Here is a 19,953-nt window from a genome sequence, read left to right as displayed (position 1 = left end):
GGGTGTAGCTCGGTGTAGAATGAGTGCTTAGCATGCACTAGGCTCTGCGTTCAATCCCCAGCATTTGCTCACGTGAGTGAGTGTACACACACACAATTAGGATCGAGGAAATAGTCTGTAAAGTGGTTGTCTTGCCCACATGAGGACCTGGGCTTGATCCCCAGGATGCACATCAAGGCCAGGCATGGTGGCTTGTGCTCCTGATCCTAGTGCCATGGAGGCAGAGGCAGGAGGATCTTGGGGTTCACTGGCCAGCTAGTCTAGCCAAAGCAGGGAGCCCCAGGTACTAGAGAGACCCTGTTACAAAAAGCAAAGGGGAAGTCTCCTGAGAAACAACACCCAAGATTGACTTGTGGCCTACGTGAGTGTGCCACACATCCACACACATTTTTAATCAGCCCATCAGAGCAGACTGTATTTTTCCAGCCCCTAATTTCCAGGGTATTTTACACACAGTGGGTGGGAAGAGTTGTGTGTGGGGAGACAGAGAGGCTACCCTCACTCGAAAGGTCACCTGCCTCTACAGATCTCAGAGCTGAAGAACCATGGCTTTCTCCAGGCCCTGACCACAGAAACCAATGGATGGCAGCCAGGTGGTAAGAACTCTGAGGGCCCTTAGGGTTTGAGTGGGACCCAGGTCAGAGCTGCAGAATTTTGTATTTGTCATTCCCCAACAAAAATTAGAAGCGACGCTGGGTTAGGAGCCAGTTTATTTGGTAGTGGTTTGCTGTGTACTTCTGGGCAAGTCATGTAATAATGTCTGTTTACAGTGAAAAACATTTAAATTACATTTATTTGCTTATGGGGGGGTGATGTGGGCCCAAGGATGACTTGAGGGAGTCGGTTCCCTTTTTCCACCATTTGGATTCCAGGGATGAATTCAGGTCACCCGCCTTGGAGGCACTGAGCCATCTCCCCACCCAGCAGTGGAAATGTAAACAACGCTCATCCTCAAGGACAGTCTGAAATGATGCAGTGTGGGGCCAGGCATGGTGGGGCATGCCTTTAATGCCAGCACTCAGGAGGCAGAGGCAGACAGATCTCTGTGAGCTCTTGGCCAGCCTGGTCTACAAAACAAGTTCCAGGACAGCTATGACTGTTACACAGAGAAACCCTTTCTCGATACACCTCTTCCAACAAAAGTAATGCTCTTGGCTGATTTCCATTTACAGGATGACTAAATCAGTGCTAGTTGATGGATAAATAAGAGAGGCAAAATAAAGAATTCAATTAAGTAGTAAAAGAAAAAAAAGAGAAAAATGTGAACTGCATGAGTTATCCTAAAGATATTTGCTTCGCGCGCGCACGCACACACACACACACACACGTACGTACGTACGCACTCCCTCCTGTGGGTTCCTATGTCAGGATCATCTTCAGAGCCAGGAGGGTTGGCCTGGCTGCAAGCGGACAGCAACCGTGTGTACATGGGTTGGCTGTCTCTCTCCAGATTTTAGGCACCAGCTGGATAAGGCTAGCTGAGCTCTTGAACCTTGGGTTGCATAACTGTTGTAATGGCCAATTCCCTTGCCCTCTGGCCAAGGTTTCTTCTGCTCCTGACTCACAGATGTGGTCAGATTGCTTGTAGGTGAGGGAGCATGGGGTGAGAGATTAATGATAAAGATGCTTGGATGTCGGGGTCGAAGGCTGGAAGGCTGTGTTCGGCCCCCCACTTCTCCTATGTTCCACACTCCTCACTTGTTTTAGTTTTCTGGTTTTTGAGACAAGGTCTTGTGTAGCCCTGTCTGTCCTAGAGCTCGCCCAGTAGATCAAGTTGGCCTCGAACCTGCTGTGATCCCCTTGCCTCTGCCTCCCTAGTGCTGGGATTATAAGAGTGCATCACCTGGCTCACACACTCTTTTTTAAAGAATTGTTTTTTTTTGTTTTTTTTTTTTTTTTTTTGTGTGTGTGTGTGTGTGTGTGTGTGTGTCTGTCCGTCTGTCTGTGTGTTACTGGGTGCCTGTGGAGGCCAGAAGAGGGTGTTGAATGCCTCGAAGCTGGAGTTACTGTCAGCTGTGAGCTCCCAGTATGGGTGCTGAGAACTATGGGGTTCCTTTGGAAGAGCCACAAGTGCTCTTGACTGCTGAGCCATCTCTCCAGCCTGGCCTCTCTTGGAGGGGCGCTGAGGACCAAACCCATGGCCTTCCGCTTGCTAGGCAGATGCTCTGAGCCAAATCCCCAACCCTCATTCGTCTCTTTGTTCAGCCCCTTTGCCCCTCATTTTTATCTTTATCCGTAGTCTTGAATGCTAAAGGTTGAACTTCGTTTTCTGTACTCGTGCAAGACCTAGTCCTGTGGACATTGTATAGCTCAGTCATTCTGAGTCTCCGTGTCTGCCACCCCAAGGCTGGTCCATTCCTTAGGACCCTGCATCATTTCCCCTGATCCCACTAACCTGCTGGCCTGAACCGTGGCTGTGTCAATAACAATCGTGAACATTTGTTAAACTCTTACCTCTAGGCGGCATACCCATGTAAGACATTGGAGAGTTGCCTCATGCTTACAACAGTCCTGTGAGAACTCGCACATGGTTAAGTAATTTGGAAAAAAAAAAAAAAAAAAAAAAAGCAGCTAGTAAGCAGCAGCAGCAGAGAAGCCTCTCCTCTTGCAGCGGCTTTCTCCTCCGTTTTCATTAGCATGCGGCAGTGTTTTATTTAGTCTGCAAGTCTCTTTGGTCAATGCATCCTTCATTACTACAACAAAGTACCAGAGGCTGGGTAGTTTTATATGGAATAGAGGTTTCAGCAGGCACCATGGCACATGCCTGTATCTCCAGCACGTGGGAAGTGGAGGTAGAAAGGTCAGAAGTTTAAAGGTTATTCTTGGCTAGATTATAAATTCAAGATAGCCCAGGACTACATGAGACCCTACCTAAAAAACGAAAGAAACAGACAACCTGAGGTTCACTGAAGTCCAGAAGGGGCTGTATCTGGTGTCCTACTGCCGTTGGTGCAGGATATCTCACGACAAAAGAGAGGTTACATACACAATGTCTCTTCTAGTTCCTGTCCTTCCTGTTTGGTTTTGAAACAGTCTAAGTAGACCAGGCTGGCCTCAAACTCACAGAGATCTGCCTGCCTCTGCCTCCCAAGTACTGGGATTAAAGATTGCCACACTGCTTGGCATTTTTTTTAATTATATGAATCGTAATTTTAATCAAAGTCAAAATGAAGTCTTTTGGAGAGGACAAAAGATATACCCAAGCAGCAGACCCTGTTTGCACAAGGTCACTGAAAATCGTGAACACACATGATAAGCCAAAAAAGTCTGACTCTATGCAGACTGAGCAATGACTTGTTTAGTATTCTTTTCACTCTTTTTGTTATTAAAATTTTTCCCATCACTATTACTATTTTTAAGGCAAGGTCTCACCATAGCCCATGCTAGCCCTAGACTCACAGCAGTCTTCCTAAGTGCTGGGGTTACACACATGAACCCCCATGCTTGGCTTCAGGTTGGTACCATGCCTGTCTCACTTTTCTGTTATCCATGTTGCGGTCCCCCAGAATTAAAATACTTCTGCCCTGTCTGCAACTGTTTCCTGAAAAAAATCTGACACACCAGACTTTTGTCCCAATGAAGATAGGTCACTTAATTTTTTTTTTTAAATGTTGAGGCTGGAGAGATGGTAGTGCTTGCTGCACTGGGCGGTGGTGGCGCACGCCTTCAATCCCAGCACTTGGGAGGCAGAGCCAGGCGGATCTCTTGTGAGTTCGAGTCCAGCCTGGTCTACAGAGCAAGATCCAGGAAAGGCTCCAAAACTACACAGAGAAATCCTGTCTCAAAAAACCAAAAAAAATAAAAATGCTTGCTGCTATTTCAGAGCACTCGATTTCAGTTCTGTGCACCCTGGGCAGGTGGCTCAAACTACCTATGATGCCAGCTCCAGAGACTCCAACACCTGCTGTTGACCATCCCTGACACCTGCATGCACACACATAGATATACACATACATAAATAATAAAGAAATAGCATCTTTTATTTGATTAGTATTTTAAAGACAGGGTCTCCTGCGTCCCCAGCTGCCTTCCGATTCTCTACCTCTCACGTGCCTGGTGTGTGCAGTATTAGGATTGAGCCAACGGCTTCACGTGTGTTAGGCCAGCACTCTACCAACTGAGCCATATCCCAGGCCAGAAACCTGACTTTTAAGATTGCTTCTTCAGCTTTCTCTGAACTACTTGGTTTTCCGTTGCCCTTTGCTCCCGTACCCTTTGGCCGCCCTGGGGATCCCTGAGGGCATGGTGCTCCCATGCCCTTTGGCTGCCCTGGGGATCCCTGTGGGCATGGTGTTCCCGAACCCTTTGGCCACCCTGGGGATCCCTGTGGGCATGGTGCTCCCGTACCCTTTGGCCGCCCTGGGGATCCCTGTGGGCATGGTGCTTCCGAACCCTTTTTCTCTGGCTCTGCAATGTCTGAGCACTTCCGTTTCCCTTCCTGGTCTCTCTAACAAAGCCACCAGGATTCAGACGTGACCGCCTCCTGAAGGCCGTCTGACCAGAAGGACAGCTATGGTTTGGAGGGAGGGGCTGTGTGAGAGCAGCCTCACAGACCCCGATCTCACAGACTCCTTTCCTCGCCGCTGCAGTTGTAAATCCGGAGGTGCTCAGAGCCCAGGAAGAGTGGGAAGTGGTGGACACCATCCATCCAGACACAGGTCGGTGTGGAGAGGGCGCTGCCCAGCACAGCTGCCTGCAGAATCCGTACGCACAGCGGATGCAGCTGTGACTGGGATTAGAAGCTTAATTTTTAGTTATGGGACATAGTATAGTCTCCTCCACAGATCCGGAAATGATACCTACTACATGACGTAGGGAAGGAACACCACAGGGCAAGGCCGCCGGGGCCGCCCACCCTCCACCCAGTGCTGAGAGCCTTGGTCAGAGCTAGCCCCTGAAGGGACAGGGATGGGGGCAGGCGGTGAGGGCCCCTGTGGACACCATCTGCTGGCAGTCTCTGAAGGTTCAGGAGAATTGCCTCAAGTCCTTTTCTGACAGATTTAGATGGAGCTGGAGAAGGGTAGAGACCATCTGGGTCTCACCCAAGCTTCACCAAGCTCAGGAGAGATCTCACAGTGAGTGACGAGTTGGTAGCCAGTGCTCGGTTCAGAGGTGACGACCAGCTGGCATCAGTGGGTGTTTGCTATAGGACAGCTACGTTCTCAACTCCTCAGGTGTCTTCTCTTTTCACCCAGAGAGTGGAGTCGGCTCCCAGCAGCCTGGCCAGCTCGTCTCCTTCAGCGAGGCCCTGCAACACTTCCAGACCGTGGACCTCTCCTCCTTCAAGGTATGGCTGTAGGAAAGTATGGGCCTGCAGCACGCTCCTGCTTCCTAAACTCGCAGGGCACTGGACCCTTCCTCACCTAAGAAAGCTTGGGCTACAGGATCTCAGGTAGCCAAAGAGCCAGGTTTGGTGACTCACGCTCTAATCCCAGCATAGAGACACTGGGCGAGAGGGTTGCCTCATGCTTACAGCCAGCTACAGTGTGTGCTCCAAACTAAGAACCCATGACCGATTGACCGGTTGATTGATTGATTGATTGTGTGTGTGTGTGTATGTGTGTGTGTGTGTGTGTGTGTGTGTGTGCAGGCGCCTTGTGGTGGCCAGAGGCTGTTTGGTCCTCTGGAACAGGTAGTTGTGAGCCGCCTGATGTGATGTTCGAGCTGGGAACTGGACGCAGGTCTTTTGGAAGAACAGATGCTCTTATTAGCCCGTGAGCTCTCGCCCAGAACCATGTAGGGCCCTGCAGCCTTTGGTGGACTGGGCCTGAGGAGCTCTTGCAGTCCTGCGATTCAGATTCTCCTGACTTTTCCCTCTTAGAGGTGGGAAGTGTGGAGTCAAAGACCAGGCAGCTCCTTGGGGAGGCAGGACAGACTGTCTCGGGAGCGGGGTACTAAAGATCCGTGGCAAGTGAAGGCAGGTCCCCGTAGGAGCCAGGAGCTGTTTGGGAATTGAATTGATTCACTAATGTTTGAAGCAGAGTCTTGTCGTGTAGCCCTGGCTGCACAGTACTCACTTGGTTACCAGGGCTGGTGCTAAACACCAGGCAATCCTCCTTCCTACCTCTCCAGTATTGGCATTAGCACGTACCACCACACCGCAGTATAATTTAGAAATTTGGGAAAGATGCTGGGGGCTGGAGAGATAGACGACTTAGCAGTAGAGAGCACTCGTTTTTGCAGAGGACTCGGGTTTGATTCTCCAAACTTACATGTCAGCTCACAACCATCCATTACTTCAGGGCCAGGGGATTCGGCTCCCTCCTCCGACCACCTCAGGCACCAGGCACGCACATGATGCACAGACGTACGTTCAAGCAAAACACTCGTACACATCAGATCAACTGTTAAAAAGGATGTTGTGATGGCTCACAGCTGTAATTCTATCACTCAGGAGACTGAGGCAGGAGATCACAAGTTCAAGGCCAGCCTGAGCTACCTAGAGAAGCCGTGTCTCAAAAAAGTTGTGTGGGAGCTGAGAGCTGGTTATGCACACCTTTAATCCCAGCACTTGGGAGGCAGAGGCAGGCAGATTTCTGAGTTTGAGGCCAGCCTGGTCTACATAGCGAGTTCCAGGATGGCTGGGGCTACACAGAGAAACCCTGTCTAGAAAAACAAACAGTTGTGTGGGGCCGCAAGATGACTGGGGGGGGGGGGGGTAAAGGCTCCTGCTGTACGAGCCGCATGGCCTGAGTTTGATCCCCAGAACCCAGGGAAAAGTGGGAAGAGAGAACTGACCTCCACACAGGAGTCATGACACGTGTGCCCCTCACACACATCATGCACACACACACACACACACACACACACACACACACTAAAAATAAAGTGGGATGGGAAGGAGGACTGGGAGAGTAAGCACACTGAGGGCATTTGTGGGACCTGTAGTAAGTTTAGCAGAATGTGGTTTGGGGTCAGCCTAAAGCCTGGATCCTGAGAGAGGCTAAAGAGACAGACGCTGACACACAAGGCCAGAAGACGTCAACCCAGAGCCTCGTAAGGCACACTGCGGTGGCCCTGACTTTCAGGAGCCAGCATGATGTAGTTTAGAAGGGACAGCTAACTCTTGAATGCCCACTGGCCCTAGCAGCATGGAAGCGGGGAAGGAGCCGGATTTTGGAATTCACATCCTCAAAGAAACAGGTTGCCGTATGAAGGGTAGACACAGCCTTGCTGAGAATGCTAGCCTGGTGTTTGCCTGACCATAGCTGAGATTCCATGTGGCCACAGCTCAGCCTCCCTGGTCGTCAATAACTAGTTCTGAAAAAGTCCAAGAGACCAAGTGCAGAGAACTGGCCGGGACATCTTGTAGAGAGAATCTGGGAGCTGGATGGGCCTGTCTCTGCGGTCTGACTCCTCCTCCTGGCCCAACACTAACTGGGGGAGAGTCCCTGCTTGACAGAAGGCTAGTTATTGTCTGTGCTTTTCTTCCCAGAAAAGAATCCAGCCAACTGTTCGAAGGACTGGACTCGCCGCTCTCCGACATTGCCTCTTTGGGCCGCCAAAGCTGCACCAGGGCCTCCGGGAAGAAAGAGACCTGGTCCTCACCATTGCTCAGTGTGAGTGCCAGGGGCAGCCCCAGGGCACAGGCGGGAGCTCCTGCCTGTTCGGATTGCCATGAGAACAGGAATGGTCGGAGCATGTCTTGATCATAGTCCAGTTTCCCGTTCTCCAGGAAGCACTGGTTTCTCCCTGGGGACGGCCTGGCAGAAAGTGTGTGTGTGTGTGTGTGTTTTGGGGCAGGTGGCCTGGACAGCCAAGACCCAATGCACGGCCGAGTGCTCCAGACCATCTACAAGAAGCTGACCGGCTCCAAGTTCGACTGCGCCCTTCATGGAGACCATTGGGAAGACCTGGGCTTCCAGGGTGAGAAAAAAGCGCCTGCTGTCTTGCTTTCCTGGTCTGACTGATTCCAGATTCCAGAGGGGGAGGCCGTCTTGAGTGAGGAACATCCAGGAGGGGACAGAAGAGTCAGGGGCCCTGGGACAGCACACATGGGTGTGTCAGCATGGCTGAGGGTAGAAGAGAGAGGGGCGGAGCACATGCCGCTGAGAGCTCTGCCGTCTGTTAGGAAGCCCTGCTGTGCTGTGAGATGGAGTATGCAGAGTGACGTCATTTGAATCTGGTTTGCCTGTGTTCCTTCCTCTTTGTAAATGAGGATGGAAACAGTTATTGCACTTGCTTTGGGATCACGGTTTGTTTGTTTTTTTGTTTTGTTTTTCGAGTCAGGGTTTCTCTGTGTAACAGCCATAGCTGTCCTGGAACTCACTCTGTAGACCAGGCTGGCCTCGAACTCACAGAGATCCACCTGCCTCTGTGAGTGCTGGGATTAAAGGGGTATGCCACCACCGCTTGGCTTTTATTTGTTTGTTTGTTTGTTTGTTTGTTTTTGAGACAACAAAGGGTCTCTTATAGCCAGCTTAGTCTGGCCTTGAATTTTGATCCTCCTGCTTCCGTCCCCCTCCCTAGCTGGTAGTCCCACCATACCCAGTTTATATAATACTGGACATCCAGCCCAGAGCCTTTTTGCATGCCCGATAAGCTGTCTATCCACTGAGCTGCGTCTTCCACCCTATACTGTTTTTTCCTCAAATCCTATCATATTTGTAAAGAATAAGAAACTATATTGCAGGGCATGATTCCAGCACCCAGGAGGCATAAGTAGACAGATCTCTGTGAGTTTGAGGCCAGCCTGTTCTACAAAGAGTTCCAGGCCAACCGGGACTGCCGTAGTTTTCTATAGTTGCAGTAACAGATTTCTACTGACCAAGAGATGTGTAGTTCAGTTGTTAGAGTGTTCAATCCCCAGCACCCCATAAAATGACAGTTTCACAGGGCAGTGGTGGCACACGCCTTTAATCCCAGCACTCAGGAGGCAGAGGCAGGCAGATCTCTGTGAGTTCAAGCCCAGCCTGATCTACAGAGTGAGTTCCAGGACAGCCAGGGTTACGCAGAGAAACCCTGTCTTGAAAGCCAACAACAAAAGGATACAGTTCCGTGCACCTACACTTCCAGCACTGGAGAAACGGAGGCTGAGGTTCCGAAGTTTAAGGTCGTGCTCAGCTAGATAGCAGGTTGGAGACCAGCCTGGACTCGCGGGACCCTGTCTCAGACATGAAGAGAGTGACCAGGAGGGCAGCGGTGCTGACTTCATTGTGAGGGACCTGGGAGAAAATCCATTTCCTTAACCTTTTGACCTTCTAGAAACTTCCTGCAGACCTCATAGGCAGAGGGGCATCCCTGAGCTTGCTCCTACTATGTTTCCGCCTCCTCCTGCCTTCATGGCCTCTCCTGTGCACCCAGCCCACCAGATACCCCAAGTCGCTCGCCTCTCTGCTGAGAGCAGCCTTGATTTTGCAAGCATCTCTATCTCCTTTGCTGTGTGATGTGTCCCTGCATTCTGAGGTTTAGAGTGTGGACGTCTCTGGAAGCGGGGATTGTTCTGAGCACCAGAACAGCTTTCTAATCTCTCGGGTACTTGGAGCATCTGCCTCGCCTCAGGCGTTGTTCAGGTTGAGATTGTCCTGGTTCTTGCTACAGTGTATGTTCAGCCGTACCCTGGACATTCTGGCCATTACGTTCTCAGTCTCTGGGTCTTATTTATCTCTTCTCTTCCAGCAGGCCTCCTCCAGTACTGGAGCCAGGGAGTAAGGGCCGACATCATTCACTGCATTGCGTTCAGCTCCGATGAATACCAGTAGCTGGGAGCGGTAGCGGGACTCTGTTACCATTCCCTCATGTCCCCTCCACTGGAGGGGTGGGGATGGGGGACGGGGAGTCCTTAACACTAGACAGGGTAAATGCTGAGCTCCACACTTGGCTTTCTCTAATGCGGCTAAGACCTGCCTGGGTTCAGTCAGATAACCTGGGCCCTCACTGGGATTTGCTGAGAAAGAAGAGGCGGCGCCCAAGGGCCACATGGGTCTCTGTAGTGTTTGGTTGGAGTAGGTTAGATGTTATCTAAATTGGATCTGTCTTCCTGGCTGCCCTTCTCCTATCCCTTTGGCTAAAGAGCCAGATTTCTGAGGCCTTTTTGATCTACTCTTAGTCTATTTTCTGTTGCTATCACAACAGGGTAATGTGTGGAAATGAGAGGCTTGCTTGGCTCCTAATTCTGATGGCTGTGAAGTCAAGACCATGACTCCAGAATCCTCTCGGTGTCTGTTGAGAGCCTCCGTACTGGGTCTTAACGTGGTGAAGATATAGGAGAAAGGACAGGCCTGTGTCAGCTCGAGTCTTCCTTCCTCTTTTTCCCTTCCGGAGATGGTCCCTCTGCTGGCCTTGCACTTGCTGTACAGACAAGGATGACCTTGACCGTCTCATCCTCCTGCCTCTACCTCCCAAGTGCTGGGGTGACAGGCGTGTTGACACACATGCCCAGTTTACACTCTGCTGGAGATGGCACCCAGAGCCTCGTTCGTGTGTGGCCGGCAATCACTCTGCCTGCCAGGCTCCACCCCAGCCCCCATGGGTGTGAAGATCATGGTAGTTGTGTAGGGAGATGACTACAGAAGGCTGTGGGCACAGAAGACTGCTGCCAGGGCAGTCCCCAGGGCACAAGGACGGCCTTGCTTGATCCCACAGAGCCCGTTGGGTGTGTCTGGAAGCGGGCTGTGCCTCGCATCCTCTTCTAGCCCAGCAGGGCCAGTGTCAGAGCAGTCTCCCCGCCAAGTCCTGGGCGGTCAGGGGATCCTCTCTTACTGTCACCCTGGTCTCTGGCACAGGAGCAAATCCAGCTACGGACCTGAGGGGGGCAGGCTTCCTGGCCCTGCTGCACCTGCTCTATCTGGTCATGGACTCGAAGACCTTGCTGATGGCCCAGGAGATCTTCCGCCTGTCTCACCACCACATCCAGGTAGGGCTCTGGTGGGAAGGCTGCGGGATGAGGACCTGAGCAGCCAGGACTGTGCCCCTGAGTGTCAGGATGGCTTCTCTGTCAGAGGCCTTGGAATCTGAGCTCCACCATTCATTAGCAGACATGCAGAGCCTTGATTTCCTCATGTGCTGGATGGAAATCCTGGAGACTTGTTTTCTCTTCTCTGTCGCTGTGGTGAAGGTCTCTGGCAAGAGCTACTGAAGAAGGAAGGGTTGTTTGTTGTTTGGTTGTTTGGTTGTTGGTTGTTTGGTTGTTGTTTGGTTGTTGGTTGGTTGGTTGGTTGTTGGTTGGTTTTTCAAGACAGAGTCTTTGTGTAGCCCTGGCTGTCCTGGACACTCTCTGTAGACCAGGCTGGCCTCGAACTCACAGAGATCGGCCTGCCTCTGCCTGCTAAGGAAGGGTTTGTTTTTGCTCACCGTTTGATGTTGTAGTGTGTCTGTGCCAGGGAGCCGCAGCAGCAGGCAGGAGCTTCAGGGGGCAGCTGGTCACATTGTGTCACAGTCAAGAAACAGCAGTAACGGCAAGATGCTAGTGGACAGCTCACTTTGTCGTTTCATGTGGCCCCAGATCCCCTGCCCACAATTAAGATGTGTGTCTCCATGTCAACAACCTAGTCAAGGCCCATATCCCAGGTGACTGGATCCAGACACTGTCATTTGTCAGCACTGACCATCATGACTGTTAGCTGGCCCACTGGGAGTATTCAGTTGTCTATGATCATGTGCACTGGGCACACAGAGGGGTCGCTGCTTCCGGTATTGGTAGCTTCTTTCAACTCTGAAGGGACAGGGTTAGTTTGGGGTGACCCATGGTCTTAACCATCAGCCCAGTGATGGCTTTGGTAGCCCCTTAGTATCTCCTGCCCCTTCCTTGGGGATAGGTCTGATGGTTTTCCCATGTAGTGAAAGGTAGTATTCACTCCAAAAGAAGACAGATGCAGCCTGCTTCCTCCCATTTGTCCACCCAAATTTGTCCACCCGGGGTTAGAATTACTTCATTCAGTGAACAAAAAACAAAGATCTCCTCCACATCCCCGCCCACCCCCACTAGTTATTTCTCACGGTGCTTGGGATGCGTCAGAGAACCAAACAGACAAGACTCTTCCAGCAGAGATGACAGGATGATATTCTAAATGAATTCCAGAACTCATTTGAGAGTGCGAAGTGCCGAGGAAAGGGGGCTGGTTAGGTGTTGAGTGGAGGAGGCGGGGTTAACTCTCAGGGGATAAACCGAGTCTGGAAGGCTGTGGCGTGGCAGCCAAGCCTGTGCCTGGTGCCTGGTGTTCCAGGCAGAGGGTGAGCAGAGGCAAAGGTCCCAAGAAACAGAGCATGCTGGGAGTGAGTGGAAGGAACAGGGCACACAGTGGGAGAAGAAGCCGCCGAGGAAGCAGACCAGGCAGTAGGCCTCGTCAGTCACATGGTGATTCCAGGTTTGTCCTCTGTGCATCAGGAATAACTGCAGAGCCCGAGCAGCATGGTGTCATGCACAGGGACCTCACCGCTGCCGGTGACATGCACAGGGACCTCACCGCTGCCGGTGACATGCACAGGGACCTCACCGCTGCCGGGTGAAGAGCAGTTTCTAGGGAGGTCCCTATGGTTGCCCCAGTTCGGGGAGGCAGGGGCTTGGAACAGGGACATTTCAGAGGAGGGGAATAAAATAAGACTCGTGTGTGCGTCGAAAAGAATAGAAGCAGTGTGGGTTTGGATGGACTGGACAGAGGGTTAGGACTTAGGACAAGGAAGAAGACAGTGATTTTTTAAAAAACTAAGAAAAGCTAAGGGGAAAAAAGAGGCATTGTGGAGCTTGCCTTTAATCCCAGCACTGGGGAGGCAGAGGCAGGCGGATCTCTGGGAGTTCGAGGCCAGCCTGGGTTACAGAGTGAGATCCAGGTCAGCTAGAACCACATAGTTAGACCTTTTCTCAAAATAAATAAATAAATAAAAGGTACCATGAAGAAAAAGCAGGAGAGGGACTGGAGATCCGGCTCAGTGGTTAAGAACACTGACTGCGCAGGGCGGGGGTGGCACAGGCCTTAAGCCCAACACAGGGGAGGCAGAGGCAGGGGGATCTCTGAGTCTGAGGCCAGCCAGGGCTACACAGAGGAACACTGACTGCTCTTTAGAAAGCCCGGGTTTGATTCCCAGCACCCATATGGTGGTTCACAATGGTCTGTCACTCCAGTCCTAGGGGATCTGACACTCTCTGCCCTCCTCAAGCACCAGGCATGCATCCGGTGCACAGACATACGTGCAAGCAAAACACCACACACATAAAAAAATAAATAAAAATAAGTGCACATTCTGAGCTTCGTGTGGTGACACACAACAGTAATCCCAGCACTCAAGAGGCTGAGGCACAAGTTCAAGGCCTCATGTTGCGACTTCCAGGGGTTGGAAATGTAGCTGTGAAAGAGCACTTACCTAGCAGGCTCGGGGTGCAGGCTCAGTCCCCAGTACTACCATAAAATAAATACCTGTAGTAGGTTGCACCTAGCCTGGGCTACATATCAAGTTCAAGGCAAGCCTGGGCTATCTAGCTAGAAAGAAGAGAGAGAGAGAGAGAGAGAGAGAGAGAGAGAGAGAGAGAGAGGGGAGGGGAGGGAATGAAGGAGAGGGAGGGAGGAGAAGGACGATGATGGGGGGAAGGCAGCCATTCCAGCACCCCTCCCAGACCCTCTGTGGGTCCCAGAAGCCTGTGTTGTGAGAAGCCTTGCAAGCGATTCTGAAAATTTGTCAGTGGTAGAGGCCATGCTTTCAGTCATGGAGGTGGAATGAGATGCCCTGGGACTGAGTGACAGTTACCTGAGTAGGAGCCCAGGAGACAGAAGCACCCGGGAAGTCACCGGAAGGAGGATGCAGCGTTGGCCTTGGCCTGGGGTCAGATGGTGCTGGCTGTTGAGACCTAAGGATTGCCAGGCTGTCCCTGGGAACGAAAATAGAGACAAAGAGCCTTGGCTTGGATTAAGTTTAAAAGGGAGTAGAGTGGGAGGAATAAATTTGAGACGGTAAATGTAGACTCAGTTTTCAGAGGATTTCGTGGCAAAGAGAAGCCAAGAAGGGTGAGTGTGCGAGTGTGTGTGTGTGTGTGTGTGTGTGTGTGTGTGTGTGTGTTTCGGTTTCCTTTTTTGCATTTATGATTTTATTTTTATTTGTGTGTATGTGTGTATATGCACATGTGTGCAGTGCCCATGGAGGCCTGAAGAGGGCGCTGGATCCCCAGGAGCTGGAGTTACAGGTGGTTGTGAGCTGCCTGGCATGGGTGCTGGGAACCTTGGAGAGCAGCCAGTGCCTTAACCACTGAGCCACTTCTCCAGCCCCTTATTTTGTTCTGTTTTGTTCTTAGTTTTTGAGTCAGCATTTCACTCTGTCCGGGCTGTCCTGGAACTCACTGTGTAGCCCAGATTGTCCTTAAATACATAGTGATCCTCCTGCTTCAGCATTCCAAGGGCTAGGATTACAGGTGTGAGCCCCCATCCATGACAAGTAGTTATTTTCATGAAATTTCAAGTGAACAGAAAAGTTATAAGTGGGAAATATTTCTAATAATGTAGAAAAAAAATCAAAGCTAGAGCCCTGGGGATGTAGCTCAGTTGGTAGAGTGCACAAAGCCCTGGGTTCGGTTCTGTTCTGTCCAGAGGACGGTGTATGATAGTCATATTTTCCGTTTTGAATGAGTGAGTTTATTAACCATAAAGTAAGCAAAAGTAAAAGAATAACTATCAGACTGGAGAGATGGCATAGTGGTTAAGAGAACTGGCTGATCTTCCAGAGGTCCTGAGTTCAAGTCCCAGCACCACGTGGTGACTCACAACCGTCTATGGTGGGATCTGATGCCCTCTTCTGCAGATAGTGCACTCATATAAATAAAGAAATGTTTAAAAAGAAGAATAAATATCAAGTAACAGATAAGAATGCTCATCTTGATTTAAGCAGTTACCACATCCAGCAGAAACGATGGGGGAGACCCTGTTCAAACACTCGTGCTGAAGTGCCTGAGGGAGAGCGTTCTGGGCAAAGCAGGGTGGTCTCCATGGAGGAGCTTCCAGCTTCTCAGTCCCGCTGCAGGCAGTTGAATGCCATGGGCTAAACAATAGTAACCCCTGTTGGAAATGGTTTGCCTTCTAGCTGGTCTCAGAGGTGCAGTGTCTTTAATGCCCTCAGCTGTTTGCTGCCCCCCCCTTACAGGGCTGGGACATCAGCCTGCCCCAGGACAAGGAGTCTCAGAGGACCCTTGAGATAAACAGGCTTGAGTCTGAGACAAGGAGACTCTTGTCCTCAAGAGTCAGCTCTCAACATGCACAAACAGCACGTGACAATTTACCAATATAATATGTGTTACAGGTCCCCGGGACCTGGCATGTTAAGGTACACCTGTAAAATCAAGGTCATCCTAAGCTTCATAGCAAGTTCAAGGCCAGCCTGGGTTCCAAGACACCCTGTTTAAGAAGAAAGGAATAAAAAGAAATTTTTTTTACATGAGTGTGGTAGCTTACACCTTTAATCCCAGTACTCTGGGAGTCAGAGGCAGATGGATCTGTTGTGAGTTCAAGGCCAGCCTGGTCTACATAGAGAGTTCCAGGTCAGCCAGGGTGACACAGTAGAACCCTGTCTCAAAAGTGGGGCAGGGGCCGGGAATGTGGGTCCTTTGGTAGAGTGCCTGCTTAGTATCAACAGGCCTTGTGTTCAATCGTCAGCACAAAGCAGGCATCGTGGTGCACACCTGTAACTCCAGCACTCCAGAGGTAGTCAGGACAGTCACAAGTCAGGGTCATCCTCAGCTACATGACGACTCAGAAGCCAGTAGGGAAAAATGGGGAGGAGGATTTAAAAGCGGGCTGCACCACCCTTCCACATACACACATCCTCCAGCCCCAGGGATAGGAAATGGCCATCAGTGCTTCCTGGCGCTACCTGGAAACTCTGTCCCCAACAGAGCGCCAGGTCCACAAATAGAGCGAGTATTTATTCACAGAACATTTGCTGTAATCGGATGCTTATCATCGTCCTATGCGCATCACACACTGAGTACGACAGCTGTGCCAGGAGCACAGTGGCACATTTGGGAAGTAGGGGAAAGGTAAAAGATAGGCACAGACCTAGGGTTACACAGAGCTTCTTTGGGGTGGAGTGCAGGAAGGCAGTCATGGCCCTGGAGTCTGGCCAAGGGGTTCCGGCAACCACAGGAAAAGGTGCAAAGAACAAATGAAGCTGGATGAGAGAGATCAGGCATCCATCTAGTGGCAGAGGCAGGAAAATCGGTAGTTCAAGGTCACCCTCTGTTACAGAGTACGTTCCAGGTCAGCCTGGGCTACATGAGACCCCATTTCTAAAAGGCAAAACACACAAACAGAACCGAATGAGACTGGCCCTGGTATTTTCAGGATGATAAGTGGACGTGTATTTGTTATCTTTCTGTTGCCAGACAGACTACTCCCAAAAGCAGCTGAAGGGAGGGAGGGCGTAAGTGACCCAGATGGGCAGTCACATGGCATCCACGATGGTCACAAGCAGAAAACAGTGAATGCTGCTGCTCGGCTGGCTTTTTATTCAGTCCAGGACACCAGCCCAACACCAGTATTTAGGGTGGCTTTCCCACCTCAGCTAACTAATGGAGAGAATCCCTCACCGACCTGCCCAGAGGCTTGTCTCTGGGGAGTCCAGACCCTGTCAAGTTGACAGTCAAGAATACATGTCACCTCCCCTCACGTGTGCTCACACGGCACTCCTGATTCAATGCAGTGGATACCTGAAAAGACGGGGAATTAGGAAGGGGCTTGTTAGAACGGGGTAGGGTAGGGTGTTGAGGGGGGTGTGATCAAAGTACAGTGTGTGTGCGCGTGTGTGTGAGTGTGTGTGTGTGTGTGTGTGTGTGTGTGAAAAGTTAAATAAAAACTCCCAAAAATGAACCACCACACAGAACCAAGAGCCAAGTTTAGAATGAAGGGAAGGGCGGGTGGTTGGGACCCCTGCCTCCACCCTATCACGGGGCCAGATTGACTTGGATCATCACTGCCTTGGATCAATGCACTTTTTAAAAATTACGTTGGTTTTTATTTTTATGTGTGTGGATGTTTGCCTGTATGTATGTCTATATGCCCAAGGAGGCCAGAACAGGGCATCAGCTCCCCTGGAAATGTAGTTACAGAGGTTGTGAGCCACCATGTGGGGGCTGGGAGTCACACTCACGTGCTCTGGAAGAGCAACCACCACTCTCGACCACTGAGCCGTCTCTCTGGCCCCTCATCTTATTTTACATTTGTTGTATACATATGCGTCTGTGTGCAGGTGTGTTCACATGAGTGCAGGTGCCTGTGGGGGCCAGAATAGGGCTCAGGATCCCATGACGGAGAATGAGATTGTGAGCCTCCTCCTGTGGGTGCTGAGAACCAATGTAAGAACCAGTGTGTGTGTGTGTGTGTGTGTGTGTGTGTGTGTGTGTGTGTGTGTGTGTGTGTGTGTGTATACACATGCTTCGTTCTCTCCTTTGGCCATGTGGGTCCTGGGGATCAATTCAGGTCTTCGGTTTTGGTGGCAAACCGGCTGAGACATCTCACCAGCTCCAGCTCCATTATAGGCTCCATTATAGAGACTGGCCTCAAACTCACTCTGTAGCCAGCACTAGCCATGAATTCCTGAGCCTCCTGCTTCTGCTTCCTGACGAATGCCCTTTAACTTTTTATTTTGTAATGATTTATGAAGGGGACTCCCACACAGTGGGGGCTCCCTTCCAGACCCCGAATTAGGCACAAACCACACCCAAACACCTGTTTTCACAGAGATCCTTTATTAAGTAGGGAAGAAAAGTTCAAGTGGCTGCTTTCTGACCCTGACAGAAAAACAGCAGCAAATGACCTTGCCGGTGTCGTTCTCAAGAAGAGAAGGGGAGGCCTGTGTTAGAATGGGCTGGGATGCGGTGGGAAAGGAGATGGGGATGAGGGAGAGGGGGAAGGGGACAGGGAAAGGGGTAGGAGTGTTTGTCCCCGAGGGACAAAGGACAGCCTCTGGATAGAGAGGAGACAGATGCGGCACATAGGAAAATGGCCGTTTATACAGGTAAAGGGAGCAACCAAGTGTTAGGATGACGTATTTAATTTTAATTGATCACGTTAATTAGGTGAACCAAAGGGTACTTTTGATTGCTGGACTTTGGTAGTCAGCCTCAGGAGGAGGAAGCAGCCAAATAAGGGACTAGACCTTGGTGTCTAGCTCCAGGAATGTAATCTAATGGTAAAGTGAGGCCGAGGGAATGGGGGAGAAGGGCAAGGCCTGCCAGAGCCACATGCTCTAGGGGGCTAGTGTCCCTTCAATGTTAAAGTTATAGAAAACTTGCCAAAGGACGTCAGAGAGAGCAGCCGTACATTCCACTTCCCCAGCAATAATCCATCTGCCTGTTATGCGAACAGTGACTGCCCGGTGCACATCTGGCGACCTTTGCTCTGGTCTCCATTTTCTGCTGTCGCTCTTTTGCATGTAGGAGGGTTCATATTGCCCTGAGTTTCTCTTTGTCTTTCACGACCTTGACACATTAAAGGACCCATGCTCAGTTCTTTTGTAGACTATCCCTCAATTTAGGTTTCTCTCTCTCTTTTTCTTTTTTTTCCAAATTCAGTTGGAGGTTTGCATTTGGGGCACAGTGGCTCCATGTATGTAACGTGCTTTCCTGGGTGCCTGGTTAAGATGGGTCGCATACACATGTCCATTTGTGTTCATTCCCCTTACGTGTAATTAAAGACTTTGGTTATGCAATGCTGTTACCTCTGTTCATGTCCACTTTTAAATAAATCTTTTTATTTATTTTTTTAAGATTATTTATTATTATGCATACAATTTCTGCTGCATTATTCTGCAGACATCAGATCTATTACAATGGTATGCCAAGAGTTGCTGGTATCGAACTCAAACCTCTGAAGACAGTCATGCTCTTAACTCTGAGCCATCTCTCCAGCCCATCCACTTTTTAAGATGAGATTTATTTTTAAAATAATGCATATAATTATGTGTGCATGTTGAGTCATGTGATGTGCCTGCTGAGCTAGAGACATCAGATCCCCTGGCACTAAAGTTAAGGTGGCTCTGAGCCACCTGATGCCTCCTAGGCTTCAGTGACCCTCCATGTTAGCAAGTGTATACCACCACCCCTGACTATAACCCCAGCGTTTCAGGGTGAAATCCGCATGGTGGGAGGCTGCTGAGGCCAGCTGGGCTACACAGTAAGACGGGGTCTCAAAACAAGTAACAATGTGAAGTTTATTTTGTTTTGTTTTGCTTTGTTTCGAGACAGGGTTTCTCTGTGTAGTTTTGGTGCCTGTCCTAGATCTTACTCTGTAGACCAGGCTGGCCTCGAACTCACAGAGATCCACCTGGCTCTGGGATTGAAAGGCGTGCGCCACCACTGCCCAGCACCATGTGAAGTTTGACCTCCGAAACGTGGAGTTTTCCAGATGCAGTCTCTGGGACATGTCGAACCAGAAGCCATGTCTGTTTCCTCCTAAAAAGATGGCTGAGGGCCATGGAGATGGCTCAGCAGTCAAGGCCCTTGCTGCCCAGGAACCACGCAGTGGAAAGAAAGCTGATGCCTACAAACTGTTCTCTGACCTGGACATGTGGGCCGCAGCGTGTGCACATGCTACACACAAGTAAATGAGTATAATCAAGATAACTGTTATGGCCAGAGCGACGGCTCAGCAGCGAAGAGCACTGGCTGCCCCTCCAGAGGACCCGGGCTGCTTCCCAGCACCCACAGCGCCTGGCAGCTGTCCATAGCTCCAGTCCCAGGAGATTGGCGCCTTCTCTTGACCTGCCAGGCACACATGAAACACAAACAGACATACCTACGGGCAACATGCCCATACACGGAAAATTAAAAACAGTTTTTAAAAAAGAAAGGACTTAAGAGAGAGCTTAAGTTTCAGGTGCCTGTCATGCCCCCTGCTAAAAGAGAATCAACTCAAGCAGGGGGCTGGTGGCACACATCTTCAATCCCAGCACTCAGGAGGCAGATCTCTGAGTTCGAGGCCAGCCTGGTCTACAGAGTGAGATCCAGGACAGAGAAACCTGTCTTAAAAAAAAAGAAGG

The 19,953-nt window shown here is 50.5% G+C and overlaps 1 protein-coding gene across 7 annotated transcripts in view; it reads left to right on the top strand.

Moving 5' to 3' along the window:
* The window catches only part of Elmod3 (ELMO domain containing 3), a 34,620-nt gene that overhangs the window by 10,653 nt on the left and 4,014 nt on the right, over positions 1–19,953 (top strand). For all 7 annotated transcript variants that reach the window (XM_037203822.1, XM_028855165.2, XM_028855161.2 and 4 more), the window contains exons 5-10: positions 527–596; positions 4,590–4,658; positions 5,196–5,287; positions 7,436–7,559; positions 7,744–7,866; positions 10,725–10,855. In XM_037203822.1, the coding sequence (XP_037059717.1) occupies positions 527–596; positions 4,590–4,658; positions 5,196–5,287; positions 7,436–7,559; positions 7,744–7,866; positions 10,725–10,855 (609 nt within the window). The remainder of the gene's footprint in view (positions 1–526; positions 597–4,589; positions 4,659–5,195; positions 5,288–7,435; positions 7,560–7,743; positions 7,867–10,724; positions 10,856–19,953) is intronic.

The sequence above is a fragment of the Peromyscus leucopus genome, chromosome 3 (genome assembly GCF_004664715.2).
Source record: "Peromyscus leucopus breed LL Stock chromosome 3, UCI_PerLeu_2.1, whole genome shotgun sequence".
Classification (NCBI taxonomy): domain Eukaryota; kingdom Metazoa; phylum Chordata; class Mammalia; order Rodentia; family Cricetidae; genus Peromyscus; species Peromyscus leucopus.
This window is presented reverse-complemented; position numbering and strand designations above follow the sequence as displayed.